The 21,144-nt window shown below is 41.2% G+C and overlaps 1 protein-coding gene across 3 annotated transcripts in view; it reads left to right on the top strand.

Moving 5' to 3' along the window:
* The window catches only part of RNF150 (ring finger protein 150), a 384,461-nt gene that overhangs the window by 275,960 nt on the left and 87,357 nt on the right, over window positions 1-21,144 (top strand). For all 3 annotated transcript variants that reach the window (XM_043970455.1, XM_043970454.1, XM_043970456.1), the window contains 2 exons: window positions 7,398-7,469; window positions 7,908-7,990. In XM_043970455.1, the coding sequence (XP_043826390.1) occupies window positions 7,398-7,469; window positions 7,908-7,990 (155 nt within the window). The remainder of the gene's footprint in view (window positions 1-7,397; window positions 7,470-7,907; window positions 7,991-21,144) is intronic.

Raw genomic sequence — 21,144 nt, 5'->3', positions numbered from 1 at the left:
TGAGGGACAAATATAACAAATCTGATTCATCTTCCATTTGCCACCTAAGTCTTCTCTTCCCCAGACTAATCATCCCCAGTTGCTTCCACCTGTCCATGTAGGGCATGACCCCAAGTTGACCTCCTCTACACTCTCTTCAGTTTGTCAATGTCCTTTTTGAAATGTGATGTCCAGAAGTTATCGCAGTTGTGGTCTCACCATGGCAGGGTCCAATGGCATTACCACTCCTCATTTCCTCATTCTTGGAAGTCATGTTCTCTTTTTTTTTTTAGTCATGTTCTCTTAATGAAGCCTATGACTTTTGCAGCTGCCCTACCCCACTATTCACTCATTCAATTAGCAGTCCACTAAAACCCCCAGATCTTTTCAGGTCGACTGCTGCTATCTAACCATGTCTGCGCCATCTTGGATTTGTGAATTTGATTTTTTGAATGAAAGTATTAAGTACTTCACATTTATCCCTGTTAAGTGTCATTTTGTTCCATTCTATATCAGTGTTCCAACCTGCCAGGAATCTTGTTTAATCCTGATTCTGTCTTCCAATGTATCAACTAGTCTTCCTAATTTTGTGTCATCTGAAAATTCGGTAAACAAATATATAATTTGCTGATGGGGCAGCATTCTTCATTAGTGGTGATGACAGCCTAAGTGAATACATCTACTATATTGATCAGATAATTTTCTTCAAAGAAAAATAGCTTGAGTAGTGCAACTGTACTTCCTATAGAATCATAGATGTAGAGCTGGAAGTAAGTAATGCAAACCCCTCACTTTACAGATGAAGAAACTGAAGTCCAGAAAGTTTAAGTGACTTGCTCAAGGTTAGAAAGATAATAAGTAGCAAGAGTATTTGATCCCAAATCCATTGCCCTTTCCATGTCCTCTGCTGCCACCTTTGTGAGTCTAAGGGGAACGTTGACAGCAATGATGTCCAACTTTGAATATGAACTCTCCAAAGGCAGCTCCTGTGTCTATTCAGCTCCTTTTGGTATAGCAGACAATATATAGCCTAGTAGTAGTATTACAATCAGCAATACTAAGCACAATTGCATTTGTGTTATTAGTAGTGATGGAGGTAGTAGCACTTAGAAGCAAAAATGGTAGCAATAAGAATCAAGTGATGAACAAAGCATTTAGCAAAGCACCTACTATGTTCCAGCTACTATGTTAGGTGCTAAGGATACAAACATAAAAATGTAAACATGACCACCCTCAAGGATCCTACATTCTAACCAATCAATGTGTTTATTAAGCACCTACTATGTGCAGGGCACTATGCTAGGCACTGAGGATACAAGTGGATAGGATGAAATAATCCCTACTTGCAAGGAGTTTGCATTCAAATGGAGGGAGACAGCAGGTACAAACAAAAACATATATGATATATTTACAAAATAATTCCATGTTAGTTTGCAGAGAGGCACTAAGGTGAATGGGACAGACTCATATATGAAGTGAGCTTTGAAGGAAGTTAGGGATGGAAGGGCAGAGCACATTCCAGATATGGGGCCCAGGTTCTGCAAATGCATGTAGACAGGTTGTGGGATGTGGTATGTAAGTGATAACAAGAATGCCAGTTAACAAAAGGGAGGGATATGTAATGAGATTGGAAAGGTAGGATGGGGCCAAAGAAAGGAGTTTCTGTTTCATCCTAGAGACAATAAGGGGCCACTGTTATTAATTTATTTATTTATTTATTTATTTATTTATGTTTTTTATTAAGTAAGGAAGTGATGTGGTGAGGCTGGTACATTAGGGACATCACTTTAGCAGCTGTGCACAGGATGGATTGGAAAGGGGAGAGGGCTGAGGCAGTGACAGCAATTAGGAGATTTTTGTAGTATTCCAAGTGAGAGGTGCTGAGGACTTGAACCAAGAAATCTCCATGTGAGTAGAATGAAGAAAGCAGATGCAAGAGATGTTGGGAAGTTAGAATTACCCAGACTTAGCAACTATTAGATATACACTGTGAGGGGGAGAGTAGGGTTGCAAGTTACTCATTTGAGAACCTGGGTGACTGGAAAGATGATGGTACCTTTGACAGAAACAAGTAAATATGGAAGAAGGATGGGTTTGAGAGGAAAGGCAGTGAATTCTGTTTTGGACATGTTGAGTTTGAGATGCCTATGGGCCATCTAGTTAGAAATGTCAATTAGGAAGCTGGTGATAGGGATTCGAGCTCAGAGAGCAATTAGGGTTGACTATATAGGGAACAGGCAGGTAGATGGATAGAGCACTGGCTCAGAAAGACTCATCTTCCTGAGTTCAAATCTGGCCTCTGACACTTACTATCTGTATGACCCTAGACACATCACTTCATCCTGTTTGCCTCAGTTTCCTCATCTATAAAATGAGCTGGAGAAGGAAATGGCAAACCACTCCACTATCTTTGCCTAGAGAAGCCCAAATAGAGTTACTGAGGGTTGGACATGACTGAACTCAACAGCAACATACAGGGAACTGCATGCATGTATAAGTGAATTGAACCTGAAGCTATAGAAGTGGGTGAGGTCAGAGAGAGAGGGAGAGGGAGAGGGAGAGGGAGAGAGAGAGAGAGAGAGAGAGAGAGAGAGAGAGAGAGAGAGAGAGAGAGAGAGAGAGAGAGAGAGAGAGAGAGAGAGAGAGAAACAAGGACCAAAGACAGAACTTTGGAGTAGACCTACAGTTGAATGCATGACATGGATAATGATATAGCAAAGGGGAATAAGGACTAAGGAGGAGTGGTCTGACATGTAGGAGGAGAGCCAGGAAATAGCAATTTCATGAAGCCCTAAAAAAGAAAGAATATCCTGGAAAAGATGATAGTAATAGCAATAGTAGCAAATAGTGGTAGAAGTATTTGAGATACAAGGAAGGGAAATGTTGCACTAGATTTTGCTTCAGGTTCTTGAATGCCAGGTAGTTGTGTCACTTCAATATCTTGGGTGGAATTTGGGTCTGCTTTTGGTTAGCTTGCTTTGTGGCATTTATTAAAATTTTGGCTGTCCCACAAAGCTGCCATAACTTCTTTTCCAAAAGCCCGTTTCTTATCACAGGGAGAGGGGGGTAGATTTGCCCTGCTAACCTTCATAGGATTGAGAAAATACGAACTCTCTCCCTGAATTTGGCAGGGAAAATGTGGCACACGCCCCACCCCCTTTCTTCTACAGTCCTCAAGGTGACTCCTAAAATCTCCCTTTAGTATCACTTTCTGTGTATATCTGAGTGGTACTCCTGAGAGGTACACAGCAAAGTATCTGTCCAATCTGGTGGATTTGCTTAGACATCTGGCTCTATTTCATGGATTCTTCTTCCCCAGCTGGGCATAAGCCGCACTTTATTTAGAAAATCTGGAAAGGGTGCAGCAAATGTTTTTTATACACACACACACACACACACACACACACACACACTGCAATTCAAACTTTGAGACAAGGGAGGCAGACTGCAAAATTATCCACATAAATCATTAACTTAAACCATTTCAGTAAAAGGCATTCAAATTTCTTCTCATTATGTGTCCCCCATTGAATCATTTTTTCCTGGGGATGTGAAGTCCCGGCAGCTCTGCTTTGGCTGCGGTCGAAAGTGTAGCAATGATTTTTCTTCCAGCTTTCACTGTTGCTGTGTATACTTTTTTTTTAGGTCCTTTATAAAGAAACGGAAACTTATACACCCTGTTGAAATTTGGAGGAACAAAACAAATGAGGCTGGAATGTTAATATTTGTCTCAAGGCATGTCTTTTTATTTTCTCACTCTGAAAGGCATTGTAATGACCCAGCACTCCTACAGACATGTGGGAAACATTATTGATTTGTATTGTCAAATAGCAGAGGGGCAATCTTTCTAGATTCATCTGACAGATGCTGAAACATCTGCACTGCCCCTAGCTGCAGAGATGATTTTTCCCTTCCTCAGACTTGAGCTACAGCCAGTATTTCAGCTTTCATTTGCTATTGTGTTTGTGTATGTATGTGCATGTACACATACATGCGTGTGTGCATATGTATATGTCCATAGGATTAGATAAAGATAACTGGATCCAAAATAAAGCTTTGGTTACAGGAAATACATTTCCTGCAATTCTTTGGGGATGGACAAGTAAAAAGCATCTCTAGTGCCTAGGAGTTCTTTGACTTCTCTCTGTGTGCTGCCCCTCTCCCCTCACCCCCAATAACAAAAATCTTTATAGAATGGAGAGAAGTCTTCATGATTTTGTCAGATACTTTTCCCCCCATTATAGGAGGAGACCTTTTGGTATAGTGGAAAACCCTGGATTTGGTATCAGAAAAATCCTGGCTCTGTGACCTCTCACCTTTGAAATCTTGGCCAAGTCTGCTCCCTTCTCTGGCTTCGGTTTTCATGTGTACAAAATGTGTGGATTTTTTTTATTTCTTTGAACCAGCTCTAGAATTTCATTGGCATTGGAAGCTCCCTCTTCCAATGTAGATGGACCTGTGCTTTGTAGCTTTTACAATCTTAAAAAATTTCCTGGGGACAGAGAAGTTAAGTGATTTATTTGGGATCATAAACCCAGATATGGGATTTGAATTAAGGTCTTCATACCCCAACCCCCTCCACTATAGCTGTCAATGAGATGATTGCTAAGATCCCTTCCAGAGCTAAGTGGCATGACCCAATGCTTTCCATTTTGCTACCCCTTAGAGAATTTTTTATGTTTTCAGAAGTATCTCTATTTCCAAGCCTGAAAGCTCATTAGACCTTTTCCAAAGGGCATAAATAACAGCTTTTCCATTCCCTGAGGATTGCTAGCTCCTTTTGCTAGTTGGAGAAATTCACACTCAGTGACTCTGCCTTTGTTGTGACTCAATCTCTCTGTTGGCATTGAGTAAGCTCACTACATAGGAGGGCATTAACCTGTGCCTGCTGAAGGCATCCCGGTGTCCTTAATGGGATTTGTCTTCTTAAATCCCTCAGCATTAACCCTGCTGCTCACCATAATGCTTAATACCTTCATTCCAGCCTGCTTTCGGGTTGTTTCCTGAATGCAAGTGCCATTCTTACTTATTGGTGAAATTCATGACGCCTTGAGTGTCTTAGAAAAGCTGTTTAGGGGAAAAATAGAAAAATGAAATGGAACCTCCCCCAAGAACCAGAGTATTTTTCTTCAGATATGTCAAATTGTAGATGCAGTGTGGAGTAGTAGGTTCGAATTCTTGAGTACATGACCTTTTCTTGAGGTCAGGAAGACTATAGACAGATAGACCCAAAGCTGGAAGAAGTCAGAGAGACCATCAAGTTTAATCCCTTTGTTTTAAAGATGGAGAAATAGGGACCCTGGGAGGTGAATTGATTTGCCACATAGACTATAAGCATTGAAAATGGGATCTGAGCTCAGATCCTCCAATTCCATTGCACTCGAGTGCCTCCTTCTGGGTTCAAATACTGCCTCAAACACGTAATAGCTGTGTGACCCTGGGTAAGTCACTTAGCTTCTGAGCAGCTCCTAAGTATGTATCCACTTAAGTTCTTCTCTGATGGCTCTCAGTGGCCTGGAACTAAAGTATATTCCAGTAGAGCTCCAACTCTGACAGGATCTACACAGCTAGAAAGTCTTCAAATAATATCTCAGTGTCACCTGAGAACCAGCTTATCCCAGTCTAGAGAGGTTTAATACCAGAAGATTGCTCACTATGTAATTATTTTTTTAACCCCAACAATTCATAAAACTATATACATGCATATATACATACATACACACTAAATAGCTATCATTTTTTAAGTTTGTAAAGTATTTTCCATATGTTATCTCATTATTACTATCCCCCTAATCAAAAGGGATTTCTTCCCTAAAGGATGACTGCCGGTCGTGTTCTAGAGAATTGTTATTCCCAGGTCTCTGAGATTTACCTCCCTGTTAGTAGTAGTTGGTATTAGTGGTTGCAAGGTTGACATTCTTGACAACCAATTTCCTCTTCTCATTTATATGTATGGAGGTATAATAATAACAATAACAACTGATGATGACAATGTAGTTCGGAAATTTACAAAGTATTGCATTGTTTTATTTGAATCTCACAACAATCCTATTAGGTAGGTACTGTAACTATTATGACATATCCTCATGTTAGGAATGAGAAAACCTGGGCTCTGGGATTGTCACCTGCCCATGGTAACAAAGCTACTAATACTAAGCAACAAAGATGAGATTCTGACTAGGTCTTTCTGACTCTGCTGTTCCACAGTTGGAAATATAGGACTGTAGTTCAGTAAAGAAGTCAGGGCTAGCATAGATTTTGGAGTCATTTGTAGAGGGTTGGGGTGAATGAGGACTCCTGTGGAAGAGATGATATATATAGAGAGAAAAGCAAAATCTAGAACCTTAAGCAATATCTCTGTGGTGTGGGGAGAGTAAGAAGAGAATGAAGAGCTAGTGACAGAGATGGAGATAAAGATGGAGTGGCCAGAGAGGTAGGAGAAGAACAAGAATGAGACAGTAACATGAAAGCCACCCAGGACCACTGTAAAGAAAGGACATAGTCAACACGTTATGTTGCTTATAAGAGCAGTTCATTGAAGTAGTAGGAATCTGGGGCCTGGATTCATTGCCCTGGCACTGTTTGACCCTAAATAACTCATTCGACCCATCCAAGTCTCATTCTCTTTCTCTAAAATTGAGAGCTTTACTAGAAAAGTGTTAAGGTCTTGTCCAGTTCTATGACACTATGATCATCACTTTCCCCATCCAAAATAAAATGGAATACCCATGAAGTGAGATAGCAGACACCGGATTCGCACTTAGATTGTGTCTACCTAAGACAATTAAAATGAAGAATTAAGACAACTACATGGACAATCAAGCCTGCTATTAAAGAAAAGTGGATGATTGGGGTGGCCTTATTATCTTTTTTTTTTTTTTTAGTGAGGCAATTGGGGTTAAGTGACTTGCCCAGGGTCACACAGCTAGTAAGTGTCAAGTGTCTGAGGCCGGATTTGAACTCAGGTACTCCTGACTCCAGGGCCAGTGCTCTATCCACTGTGCCATCTAGCTGCCCCAGTGGCCTTATTATCCAAATTAGCTCACTTCTCAGCCCAGATTAGCTCAATAATTGTTAAGTTTCCCACTTCATCTTGCTTGTGTAGGTGTCTTCTGGATTTGGAATCACTGGGGGCCAGTGCCTTCCTATCTCATATTCTGTTTTAGCCCACATCACCTAAAAGGACTCACATCTGTGTTGAGTGTTCAACGGACGTTACTTTCAATATTTATCTCGATGCAGCCCCTCTTTATAGGAACCATTTTCTCATCTTTCCTTTTTTTTTTTTTTTTGCCTTTTTCATTCCCTCTGTGATTTCATGGGCAGCTGGCCCTGGTTTATTTAAAAACATTGTAAAAAAAAAAACAACCTGAAAGTCTGTGCCTTAATGACTAACAAGCAGCTTTTACCTTTTTCAGCGTCGTCTGGGAGATGCTGCAAAGAAAGCCATCAGCAAGCTTCAGGTCAGGACCATCAAGAAGGGTGACAAGGTAACCTCCCCAGATGTCCTTTCCAGGATACACCTATGCTGAAGTCACTTCCTAGCTCCGCCTTACAGGGTGGGAAGAAAAAGAAGCTGGGGAAAATGAATTGCCCTCCAAGCATCCAAAAGACCAGCATGTAACAAAGATGATTTTATAGTAGGCATGGTGGTTTCATTATAAAAACAATGGAAATGAGCAGAACTTAAGGGCTCAGGGGGGGTAAAGTTTAGAGGACAGAAGGAGCAAATAGATGGTAAATTGCTGATTCAGAAAACCAGCCCAGGCTGATTTGCCCACCAAAAGGTTGGCTCCTCCTTTTGTAGATCCATTGTAGAAAGAAGTTGGATGCCCACAGTAGCTTGGCTTAATATATAATTTAGGGTTCTACAAAAGAAGGTTAAATAAAGCGAGGAAGCGGGTTGATCTATTCTCTCTTGGTTGTAGGAAACTGAGCCCGACTTTGATAACTGTGCAGTTTGTATCGAAGGCTACAAACCTAATGATGTTGTGCGGATCTTGCCCTGCCGGTAAGTCAGCCAGATTGGCTGATTGAAGTAGCTGTTTTCTTGCTTTGTGCTTGGATAGGCCTTAGGTATGCCATGACACACCTAATGGGTATAGACTTGGAGACATAAAGACTTAAATATAAATCTTGGCTTTGAGACTTACTAGCTCCAGGTCCATGGTCAAGTTGCTTATTTTTTCTGAGCCTCGGTTTCCTCAGCTGTAAAATGGGGTGGGGGTAGAGTTAGTCCAAATGACCTTTAAGCCATCAATGATCCCTTGACCCTATAGTTATGCTCAATAATTGCAGAGACTGTGTCCTATCTGAATTTTGAACCTCCTCTAGAGCCTAGCATAGTGCTAAGGTGCATAGCTATACCCTAGATTCATTCTTTCTTTCTTCTTTCCTTCCTTCCTTAATCCTTCCTTTCTTTCTTTATTTTTTGTCTTCTTTTTTCTTCCTTTCCTTCCTTCCTTCCTTCCTTTTTTCCTTTCTTCTCTCCCCTTTTCATTCCCTCCTTCCTTCCTTTTTCTTTATTTCCTTCTTTCCTTCCTTCTTTCTTTCTTCCCAACAAGGCAATTTATTAATGAATCTTGTATGGTTTGTCCTAATGTTTCCTGTTGGCAGCTGCCACCTGTCTGGCAGTTCTGTCAAGGTCTCTCTATGTTTCGGAGGTGTCAGCTTCTGGCTCCCATCCTGGTCATTCTCCACCATTTTGAGGCCCTCCAGGGCTTGTAGGACCCTTCAGGTCATACTGTTGGAGCCTCAGCTGAAGTGACTGGGCATAACCCCATTGTGCTGGTGCCCACTGTAGATCTTGGTCATGAATCCCACACCTGCACCGCCTTGGAGGTAGAAGTGATAGGCTGTGCAGATAGCCCATGTGTAGAACCAGTTCTTGTCATAGGATGCCAACTCCTTGTGTTTCGTCAATTTGACTGTATTCACCCATTTGAAGACTTTTAACTTCCTGTCTCTTTGAGAAAGGCAGCCAAGGCCTAGATGAACTCTATCTCTTACTCATACTCACTCTTTGACCATAAGCAAGTTATTTCATCTTGCAGAATCCATGTCACCCTCTTAGTTAGAAAGGACTTGCTGATTTGCCTCAATGGAGGGTGTTTCTATACAAGAAATTTACTCGCACACCATGAAATCACAGAACTGGACCAAAGAAAAGAACATCCTATTGTCTCAGTCCTGCAGTTCTTCATCTATTGTATAGTTTTTGTTTGTGTTTAAAGCTTTGCTGCATTTTTAATATCATTTTTTCCTATGAGCTTGGGAGATAAACACATCACTCCCCATAAAGAATATTACTGTGATTCACTTTTTCAGTAAATTCAGAGTCCAGAACAAGTCCAGGTGGTCCTGAATCTGTTCTCTGTGTTAGTCAGATCACATCGGGGATATTGTGTCCAGTTTTGGCTGCTGTATTTGCAAATCTGGACTGTGTCAAGAGAAGGGTGACTAGGATGATCAGTGACCATGAAAACATATCATGAAAATTAGCTGAAAGAACTGGTAATATGTAGCTAGAATTGAAGAAGACACAGACAGACATTAATTGCTGCTTTTAAATATTTATAAGACCGTCATGGGAAAGGGTAATTAGCCATTCTATTTAGTTCCAAAGGATAGAATTCAGATTCATATCCTAATTGTGAAAGTTAGAGGGACACAGATTTTACTTTAATAGGAGAAAAAACTTCCAAGGGATTGGAAATGCCAAAAAATGAGATTTAAAATGTCAGGTTCACAGGGCAGCTAGTTGGCACAGTGGATAGAGCACCGGCCCTGGAGTCAGGAGTACCTGAGTTCAAAACCGGCCTCAGACACTCACACTTACTAGCTGTGTGACCCTGGGCAAGTCACTTAACCCCAATTGCCTCACTAAAAAAAAAAAAAAAAAGTCAGGTTCACAAACTCTGGGAATGTTCGAGTAATGGTCAAGCATAGGATCATAGACTTACAGCTAAAAGCATCTCAGAGGTCATCTAGACCAGCCTCTTCTTGGGAAGCTAAGTGGTACAGTGGATAAAGCACCAGGACTGGAATCAGGAGGACCTGAGTTCAAATATGAATTCAGATACTTACTAGCTGTGTGACCCTGTTTGCCTCAGTTTCCTTATCTGAAAAATGGTCTGGAGAAGGAAATGGCAAATCACTCCATTATCTTTGCCAAGAAAACCTCAAATAGGGTAACAGAGTCAGCCATGACTGAAACAAATCGACAACAGTATGGGGACTCACTGCCTTCCATGACAGGTGTGTAGATTATAGGATACTTCTCTGAGTGGCATTTTGTAAAAGTTTGGACAAGCTTTGTAGCTTGCAAACTGGCCTCTTTCCCTGTCCTACTTAACCATGAATGGAAGCTTTAAAGATGTATTTACTCATGCAGCAAGCACTTATTAAGAACCTACTATGTGGGGGCAGCTAGGTGACACAGTGGATAAAGCATCAGCCCTGGATTCAGGAGGATCTGAGTTCAAATCTGGCCTCAGACACTTGACACTTACTAGCTGTGTTACCCTGGGCAAGTCACTTTACCCTCATTGCCCTGCCAAAGAAAAAAGAAAAAAAAGAACCTACTATGTGCCAGACAGTGCCCATTGCTAGGGATGCAAAGACAAAGATGAAGTCTTTACTCTTAAGGAGCTTACATTCTACTGAGGAGAAACAACATGGCCACAGATAAGTAAATATGTATATGGATGTGTGTTTATATACACACACATACAGAAATGAGCAAAGAACAGTGAAAGGGCATCAATGGAAAAAAAAAAGGTATAATCACTGCAACTGAAGAGCAACTGAAGAGGAAAACCTGAAAATAATATTGTCAGGCACTATTTTATCATGACGCCCCTATTTGTTGTTTGTCCTTCGTTCCCAAAGAGAACCACGGCAGATGTCACAAATTGGACCAGATCAGGAATTGGGGGAGGGGCTGTGCAAGTTCACCATCCTCACTTTCTCCTCCAGAGTCACCAGGGTCCAGTGGCAAGATCCCCTCCCCTCCCTCCCCCGCCTCTCTCTCTCTCTGACTGGAGATGCCTCCAGATGTTTAAGGCAATTGAGGTTAAGTGACTTGGTGACTTGCCCAGACTCACACAGCTAGTAAGTGTCTTAAGTGAGATTGTAAGACTGGAACTCAGATCCTCCCAACTTCAGGGCCAGGGCTCTATCCACTGGGCCCCCTAGCTGCTGCTAGGCCCCCACTATTTGTTTGCCTTTAAAATCCTTCATAATACAAAACTTAAAACAGCTGACTTTCACAGAGGTCCTCCATGCACTATTTAGTCTTTCTTAATGAATTATTCAATCCCCTTTACAATTGAAACTTCTTAGAAAGACTAGCCAATAACAAACAATCAGATGGGCCACAAGGAAATCTGAAGCTAGAAACAGAGAGGGGGCAAATCATTCAGAGCTCCCAGGTCTCATTTACCTTCTCCTTTCCCCTACCCCAGGCTCATGGTGATTTCCATTATTCCTTTGTTTCATAATCACACGTGTATCCATCTCAGCCCTTGATTCCTGCTGTGAATGTCTCCCTTTTGTCCCAGGTCTGCTGTTAAATGCCACAGTACATTGACTGTCACCATGCACCTGTTGTTTTCAAGCATCTGCTCATCTTAAACTGTCAACACATAATATCCGTTCCTTGGATCTCACTCTCTCTATGCAGATTTTTAAAAAGCAATATCATTTCATGCCTGCTGCTTGTTTCTGCCAGACAGGTTGCATTAATGTATGCTTTCAAATCAATGCACCAACTCCTCCTGGCTGGATCATTTCCTCTGGAGTATTAGTGTACCCATGTGCCCGTGAACTTCAATATCCTCACTTTCCAGTTGTTTGCCAGGCTAAATTACCCATGGAATTCTTCCTATCTCTTATGAAGTAGAATTGCTTCCAAAATTCTCCAAAGCCATCCTGCTCTCTATGTTAAAGATTCTCAACATGGGGCCCAGAGATATGTGTGGATAGATTTCAGGCAGTCCATGAACTGGTTTTTTTTTTGGGGGGGGGTGAGGCAATTGGGGTCAAGTGACTTGCCCAGGGTCACATAGCTAGTAAGTGTCAAGTGTCTGAGGCTGGATTTGAACTCAAATCCTCCTGAATCTAGGGTCGGTGCCTTATCCACTGCACCACCTAGCTGCCCCCAAGTTCATGAACTTTTTAAAAGTATATTTTTAATATTTAAACTTAATATTTTTATTTTTAAATAGTTTAACTATATTTCAATGTAACTAATTTGATATTCTGTATATTTTATGTTATGCATTTAAAACTATTATCCCAAGAAGGGGTCCACAAGCTTTCCCAGACTATTGAAAGGTGTCCATGACATAGACAATGTTAATAACCATTGCTCTATATTCTTTGCTGTGTAACGATTGGAATGACAGTACCTGCTGGAGAGCTACTGTAGGAAAGCTCTGCCATGAGGAGAAGGCATCTGAGGGCAAGCCATGTGGTCAGTTCCTTGGTGTCAGGAAGTGACATTTGCTCGTGGGTACTGCCTATCAAAGCTACCAGCCAATCAACTTGAGGAGCCTCCCATTTCTGGGAGGACACAAAGTAGGAAATGGATGCTGGCAGAGGGTCTCTTCCTCTTTGGGTTCCTGACCTCGCCACGCAGGTCGGATGATGGGGTCTCTTAGAAATAGTTAGATTTTTACCTTCCTCTCTGATCCTAATGCTCTTTAATAAATACTTAAACACTTAAATATTCTTGCTAAAGCTTATAATTTATTGGTGACAACTCATTAGATTTTAGATAGTATAGCTAGAATGTTAACCCTTATAGCTGTATTCAAACAGCTACTAAGGGGGCAGCTAGATGACGCAGTGGATGGAGCACTGGTCCTGGAGTCAGGAGGACCTGAGTTCAAATCCAGCCTTAGACACTTGACACTTACTAGCTGTGTGACCTTGGGCAAGTCACTTAACCCTCATTGCCCAGCCCCCCCCCAAAAAAAAACCAGCTACTGAGATACTTCTCATGGATCTCCCTGCTTTTGCCAGCTTCCTGGTTCTGTCTCACAAACAGCCTTATTATATGGGAATTGGTACAACTAACTGGGGATGTTTGGCCTGGAGGGAAAAAAAAGTGCAGGGAGGAATGATGACCGACTTTACCATCATGTTCTTTCTCCTCTTCTCTACAAAGTAAAAGCTTCATCTCACTCTCTTTTTGATCAAAGTTTTATAAGTTTTCTCTCATTCTTCATTCTCTTGAATAATTATTGGAATCATATCTGACTGTTCCATTTTTCCTTTGTACCCTTTTTTTTCTTGCTCAACCTTTCTTCCCCAAGGTCCTATTGCCCAATTCTATTATCCTTCAACTCATGGGAATAATGCTTCCTGAAAAGCTGAGTTTGGAGGGAATGGATGCATTTTCTATACCAGGAACACAGCAGCACAGTCAGTATCCTAGAAGGAGGCAAGCCTGTTATTTGTGGTTTGGGTCCTGATGCTGAAAAACCACTGTTGTGTTTTCCAAAGACTTTTGGTTTTTCTACTGGCTAAGCACATGGAGTATTGTTGACTATAATAGTTCTAATCACAGAAAAAATAAACATGAAACTTGAGATGGGGGAATGAAAGCCTTTTATTCGATTTCATTCAGCAGGTATTTATTGTCTACAATGAGCCAAGTCAAGTCCATTAGCACATATTAATCACTACTGTGTTTCTTTCTTTTAATGATAAAAGTATTTTATTATTTTCCAGTCACATGTAAAGACAGTTTTCAACATTTATTTTCATGAGATTTTTAGTTCCAGATTTTTATCCCTATCTCCTTTCCCTCCCTCTTCCCCAAGACAAAAGAAATCTGATATAGGTTATATATGTACAATCACATTAAACATATTTCTACATTAGTCATGTTGTGAAAGAAGAATCAGAACAAAAGAAAAAACCCAAAAAAAGTAGAAATAGTATAGTTCGATCTGCATTCGGATTCCACAGTTCTTTTATCTGGATGTGGAGAACGTTTTCCATCATGAGTTCTTTGGAATTGTCTGGATCATTGTATTGCTGAGAAGAGCTAAGTCTATCACAGTTGATCATCACACAATGTTGCTGTTACTGTGTACAGTGTTCTCCTGGTTCTGCTCACTTCACTCCGCATCAGTCCACTTAAGTCTTTCCAGGTTTTTCTGAAATCTGCCTGCTCATCATTTCTCACAGCACAGTAGTATTCCATGACATTCATATACCACAACTTGTTCAGCCATTCCCCAATTGATGGGCATTCCCTTGATTTGCAATTCTTTGCCACCACAAAGAGAGCTGCTATAAGTATTTTTGTGCATGTGGATCCTTTTCCCTTTTTTATAATTTCTTTGGGATATAGACCTAGTAGTGGTATTACTGGGTCAAAGGGTATGCACATCCCCATAGCTCTTTGGGCATAGTTCCAAATTACTCTCCAGAATGGTTGGATCAGTTCACAGGGACTGTTTTTCTTTTGCCTGTATTTGTATTCTCAGTGCTTAGCACAGTGCCTTGCACATGGTAAGCACTTAATAAGTACTTGTTGACTGAATGAGAGAGAAATTGGGAAAGAGTAGAAGGATGGTGTTCCCCTCAACAGTAACTGGGAGAGGTGAGGTCATTATTCTAGGCACTAGGAATACAAAGATTAAGAATTAAGCAACTCTGGAACTTATGAAGTTTCCATTCACAGGAGGGGTAAAACATAAATAAATATAAATTACGTATAGAATATAAAATATTCAAATACAAATACAAAGTCATTTCAGGGAAGGAAATCCTTGACCATTTTGAGAACAGAAAATAGCCCTTATAGGAGATGACACCTGACCCGAGCCTCAAAGAGAATTAGGGAGGTGAAAAAGCAGATATGGAGGGAGAAAATTCCAGACATAAACCATAGGCCATGCAATAACACATGGGTAGGAGTTAGAATGGCATATAAAGGGGACAGCAGATAGGCCAGTGTGGCCTTAGAGTATCTGACGTGGAGCAATGTGAAATTGGCATGATGAGTTTTCAATGCCAAATGAAGAAGTTTTTATTTTATCCTGGGGGGAACTAGGGAGCCACTGAAAATTCTTGAGCAACGGAGTGACATAGGCCTGTGCTCTAGGAATATTAATTATTGAAAATTTCACTTTTTGCATATTTATTTTCTTGTCTTGTACTTCCTGACTTCCTCATCATTTTTCCTCTATGGTTCCTCTGCTATGGTTGAGTTGGAATGCACATCAACATTATAGATAGAGTTGATAGAGTGCTGGGCTTGGAGTCAGGAAGTTGGCCTCTGAGGCTTACTAGCTGGGTGACCCTGGGCAAGTCACTTATTAGCCTCTGTTTGCCTCAGTGTCCTCAAATGTAAAATGGGAATGACAACAGCACATATTTTGGAGGGTTGTTGTAAAGATAAAATGATATAAAGTGCTTGGCACATAGTAGGTACTAGATAAACGCATGTTCCCCTCCCTAAAGAATGTTGCAACACCTTTAGCCAAGAAAGAATTATTTTGCCTTTTTGTTAAGCAATGGTAGATAAGCATCCTTTCCTGTGAACATAACTCCAGCTTTCTTATCTCAAGCATTCTCCCCTTTTAAAGATTCTTGCAGCAACATGTGCCAGTCTTTGGTTTCAGGAAGATATGAGTGGTCATAAAAGTTCCTTTTCCCATCAACTTGGCTGACACTCATCAGCAATACAGCCACAAGCAGGCCAGCACCAGAAAATCAATTCTCCATCACTCTTTTCTTGTTTGAATTGAAGCCTTGTTTGTATCTTTGGGTATTTACTGTCTGTTTGACCTTGGCCAAGGTACTTCCTCCCCTTACCTCCCCCCTGGACATTAGGGTCCTCTTCTGTTCACAGATCATAGAAGTTCAAAATCAAGTCAAGTCAACCAACATTTATTAAGCACCCACTATGTGCCAGGTACTATATTAAAAATTAGGATAAAAATGCAAGTATAAAGAAAGATAGCCCCCCAGCTAGGTGGCACAGTGGATAGAGCACCGGCCCTGGATTCAGGAGGACCTGAGTTCAAATTTGGCTTCAGACATTTGACACTTACTAGCTGTGTGACCCTGGACAAGTCACTTAACCCTCATTGCCCCACAAAAAAAAAAAGAAAGAAGGAAGGAAAGAAAGAAAGCCCCTGACTCACTTTCCTCATTTGCAAAATTGAGAGGGTGTTTCGGTTCAATGTCTTCTAAGGTCCCCTCCAGATCTAAATCTGCGATCCTTAATGGTTATCCAAACTTCATTTGATGACTTCCATTGGTTGGAGACCTACTGTGTACAGAGGCAACTCATTCTACTTTCCTAGGTGGTTGCTAATGACTCTTCCAGGGCTAAATGCTCTGTTTCTGAGATTGTTATTCTTTTTTTTTTTTTTTTTTTAGTGAAGCAATTGGGGTTAAGTGACTTGCCCAAGGTCACACAGCTAGTAAGTGTTAAGTGTCTGAGGCCGGATTTGAACTCAGGTACTCCTGACTTCAGGGCCGGTGCTTTATCCACTGCGCCACCTAGCCGCCCCCTGAGATTGTTATTCTAATCCAAAACTATATTTGAAAAATCTAGCAAATAGAGGGCCATATTGACCCTCACCTAGATTTATGGAGTCAGTCAAAAACACTTATCATTTAAGTTTTCTAGAATTGGCCTTTTTTTAACCTCAAGGGATAAACTCACTGTGTGAACACAATGAGCATTGCTTTAACATTTTGCTCGATAAATAGCAGTTAAAGTGGCAAAAAACCACATACAAGAAAATGTCTTCTCTGCCCCTTATTTGTGGAGTTAGGGGGCTATGGTCGTGGAACATGGAATATACTGTCTGATTCAGTGTCTAACACTGAGATGGATATTGATTAATTTCTCTGAAGTGCTTCTTTTTTTCTTTCTTTTTTATTGTTATATGATTTACTGCATAAGGGAAGGAGACAAGAGGTATTCAGAAATGAAGGGGATGTAGAAACAAAAGATAGCTGTAAAATTTAAAAATACATATTTTTCAAGTCTACTTGCATCGGCCCCAGTGCATCCTACCTTAGGGAAGAGAAAGATTCCCTTTAAAAGAGATCATCAGTGGGCAGCTAGGTGGCACAGTGGATAGAGCACGGGGCCTGGAGTCAGGAGGACCTGAGTTCAAATCCAGCCTCAGACACTTAACACTTACTAGCTGTGTGACCCTAGGCAAGTCACTTAACCCCAATTGCCTCACCAAAAAAAAAAAAAAGAGATCATTAGTGAAAAACCTGATAACCAGATGTACTGCTTAATGTAGATGGATTTCATCACCAAGTAACAACTAAAGTAGAACTCAGAACCCTTGGCTAGCTCTGAGAATCCATGATGCTGCTCGAATCTTAGGCTCATCAGAACACTGTTTTGTTGGGTGGCAGCCTGTGTCTTTGTAGGGATATTTGGCCCTATCATCCCTCCAGTATGCTTTCCCATTCTCCCACCATCCTTTCTCCATTAAGATTATTACAAAAAATCACTTGAGCCATTCCCAAGATTCACTGTGCTCTCAAACAGTGGGGGTGGATCGTATTCTTTTTGAAACAGGACAACATTCTTTCCAAGGCTAGAGCATAACTAACCTCATTAGCGCTGAAAAAGGCAAAGCAAGAATTGAAAAAACAATTAAGTGGGAAATTGAAAAAAAAAAATGCCACCTGTTTTTTTTTCACCCCATAAGCAGCTTTCTGCAGCAAATGAAAATTGAAAGCAGCATCAATGGTTGCAGCATCAATGCCATGGGTGACATTAACAGAAAGCCACTTAGGATGCAAATGGAAATAAACAGCATTCTGATTTGCCCCAGGATTTCTCATGGTCTTTTAGGAAGAGTTAGAACCTTAGATAATGCATTTGGGTGGACCTCCCAATGTGGAAGGAGAGGTCGTAAACTCCTTGGGATCTGAGCAGCCCGGGCATTGAGAAACCAACTAGGAATCCACTCGTGAATCATCTCCTTCCAGCCTTCCTCCTTTCACAGCAGGTGAAACTTAAAAAAAAAAAAACATTCAGGGACCTAATTATGACACATACTCCTGCCTAAGGCCACATAGCTATTTCTTCCCAGGAATAGCTAACAGTAGCTCACATGTATAGAGCACTTTGAGGCTTACAAAATGCTTTTGTTCTTCATATTTCATTCCCCCAACATGTATACTTGTCTTCCACCATAAAATGTAAGCTCTCTGAGGGTAGGGACTTCTTTCGTTTTTGCTGTCACACCCCCAGCACCTTAAACAGTGCCTGGTACATAGTACTCACTGAATTTGTTGATTGATTGACTGACTGACAGTTTCTAGTCTACTTTGGTGAAGAGAATTCCTACGCATAGTTTCCTATGCTGAAGAAAGAACAGATCCTTATTAGTGATTCAATGAGATAGTATCAGTAAAGCACTTAGAACAATGCCTGGCACATAGTTGGTAGGATTTAAGTGCTCGTTGCCTTTCCTTTCTCCTACTTTATCCACCTGTTATCCCACATGTTATCCTAGCCACTGGTGATCCATGGTCCCTGTCCACAAGGAGCTGACTCTACTCAGCCAGGCTACAATATACAGCCAACTCCCTGATAGGTGCAAATATTGTGGTGGCATTAATGAAATTCACACAGTATATTTCCATTGGGCTAGAAGTAATTACCATATTTTACATAATTATAACTTCCAATGGTGTAAATTTGAATACAGATAACCACCTCAGGGGATTCATTATTCCCACTAATGGAGTCCTAGCTGTATGCAGTTAAGTACATGCGAAGTCCGAGAGGCAGCAGAGCATGCTTAGAGAGTTCACCTCAAAACCTGAGAGATGTGAGTGAGCTCGATGACACATATTGTCCCTGACACATATTGGCTCTATGTCCCCTGGCATATCACATAACGTCTCGGTGCTTTGAGGTTCTATGTTTCAGAGAAGGTGCCAAACTACATTGGTAGAGTTGAGATTCACATACACACATCCCTACCCTAAACCAGTGATATCACAGATCCAGGCCTTCTGCCTATGTAAATTCCAGCTAACATGAAATTTCTGGACCCCATCTCCTCCCCAAAGTTGCCCTGTTTTTGCTGATTCTTATACATTCTTAAATGGTCCCCAGTGAATTCTTGGTTCTGACCAGTTGGCAGTATACTGATCTCTCTCAAAATGCTGACTTGAAGTTTAAATAGAAGTTTCCCAGAGTCTTTGTACGATAGCCTAAGGCTCCCACCCCCTTATCTGGCTCTGACATTCGTTCCTGCAGCTCCTTTTTCCTGGGCACAGTAATTTACTTTTCCTGCCTGCTATCATTAAAATGACTCAAACCATGAATCACATTTTAATATTTGAAAACTCAAGGAATTCTAATCAAGGCCATTTGAATCACTGAAAATAGACACTCAATGCTCCTGAGTGGCTCTCTCCCAGAAACTGGCCTCACTTTAGAATGAGTCTTGTGCACACTGGAGAGCTGTCAAGCCAGGAATTTCTAAGGTTCTTGGGACTCACCAATATCACGGAACACCGTAAAAGGATCTGGCTCCCGGTTCAGATCCTTGTCATGCTTGAACTTAGAAACAGTGACCGGCTCATGTCTGGGTCCTGCAAGGAGAGCCTGGCCTGGTTTTATTCTTTGTGCATGTTGGAATAGGGTTAAGGACAAGACCTGTTGATATAACCAATGCAAATCAGCACCAGCTCTATAACCTGCAATCATTGAGAGCTGCCTAGAGGTTAAGTGACTTGCTCAAGGTCACACAACCAATAGGTATCAGAAGTAAGACTTAAACACATACCTTCTAGATTTCAAGGTCAGCTCTCTTCCCACTGTACCACACTGCCTATTGAGGTTTATGCCCTATTTTAAGTCAGTGACTTTTGATTAATTTATAAGATGTAGAGCTACTGGAAGAGATGCTAGAGATTATTTTATCCAGTGGTTCTTAAACTTTTTTTGCGTCTTGGACCTCTTTGGTGACCTGGTGAAGCCTATGGACCCCTTTTCAGAATAATATTTGTTGCCTACATTGACATTTAGAGTTTAGTGAAAATAAAGGTATAATTTTTTCCTGCCCAAATTTCACAGATGCCTCTAAAATCTATTCATGGACCCTTTGGATTCCTGTGTCCCAGGTGAGGAATCCCTGATCTGGTGCAACAATGTCCAACCACATTGTACAGATAGAAACCCAAGCAAAGACTTGTCTTCAAGCAAAGATTGAATGGCCATTTTTCTCTTTCACAGTAGAGGGAATCCTTTTTCAGGTCCATGTTGGACCAGGTAGCCAGTGAGGTCCCTCCCAACTTTGAAATTCTATAATTTTATGATGGCTCTTGCCAAAGGCCACAAAACTAGTAAATTGCAGGCCTGGGATTTAAGCCCAGCTCCTTTGGTTCCAAGACCTGTGCCTTTTTCATTACATCACAGGAGTCTGAGAACAGAGTATAGAATGGACTGGCACCAGGCCAGATGGAATGGAAGTGAGGAGGAAGAGGAAGAGGAGGAGCTGCTTATGGGGATAAATAGTCTCTGATTTGGTGCTGTTGTTTGCTTTCTTCAGCAAAGCAAACCTTCCTTGCCTTGTGATTGGAGCTTTGAACGATAGTAACCTCTTTAAAGATAGCACTCAAGTATCAAGAGCCTTCATTTGCATTAATCATCTTGACATATCAGTTGAATGCCAACCACTGTTGGTGTCCAAGCTGAATGATATAATTAGACCAGTATTCTAAGGACACAATCTCCCTCTACTCGAGTCTAAGGAAGTTAAACAAAATAGAGAAAAGGAAGTGACTGCCTTTTTCCCCTTGAAACTTTGATCCCATGATTCTCTTCACTTCCAATACATCCTCTTACCAATCATCATGCCCCTCTCTGCCTCAATACCCTCCCCTGCTCCAGTTCTGGAAGCTTAATCACATTAGCTTTCTTATTGCTCCTGGACTAAGGAACTGTCAATCTACTTCCTTGTCCCAGTACTCACCAAGCCTTTAATGCTCCAAAACTAAATACCTGCCTCTGGCTACCATCACTCCCCTGTGTGTGTTGTCTTCTCTTATTAAAGTGCATGCTCCTTGTGGGCAGGAACTGGCTTCTCTGGTATATTATGATCCCCAGTTTAGTACAGTGTCTGACACATAGTATGTGCCTAATAAATG

This window comes from Dromiciops gliroides, chromosome 6, assembly GCF_019393635.1.
Source record: "Dromiciops gliroides isolate mDroGli1 chromosome 6, mDroGli1.pri, whole genome shotgun sequence".
In the NCBI taxonomy this organism is placed as follows: Eukaryota; Metazoa; Chordata; class Mammalia; order Microbiotheria; family Microbiotheriidae; genus Dromiciops; species Dromiciops gliroides.
The sequence above is the reverse complement of the archived record's forward strand: the minus strand, read 5'-3'. Positions and strand labels throughout refer to the sequence as shown.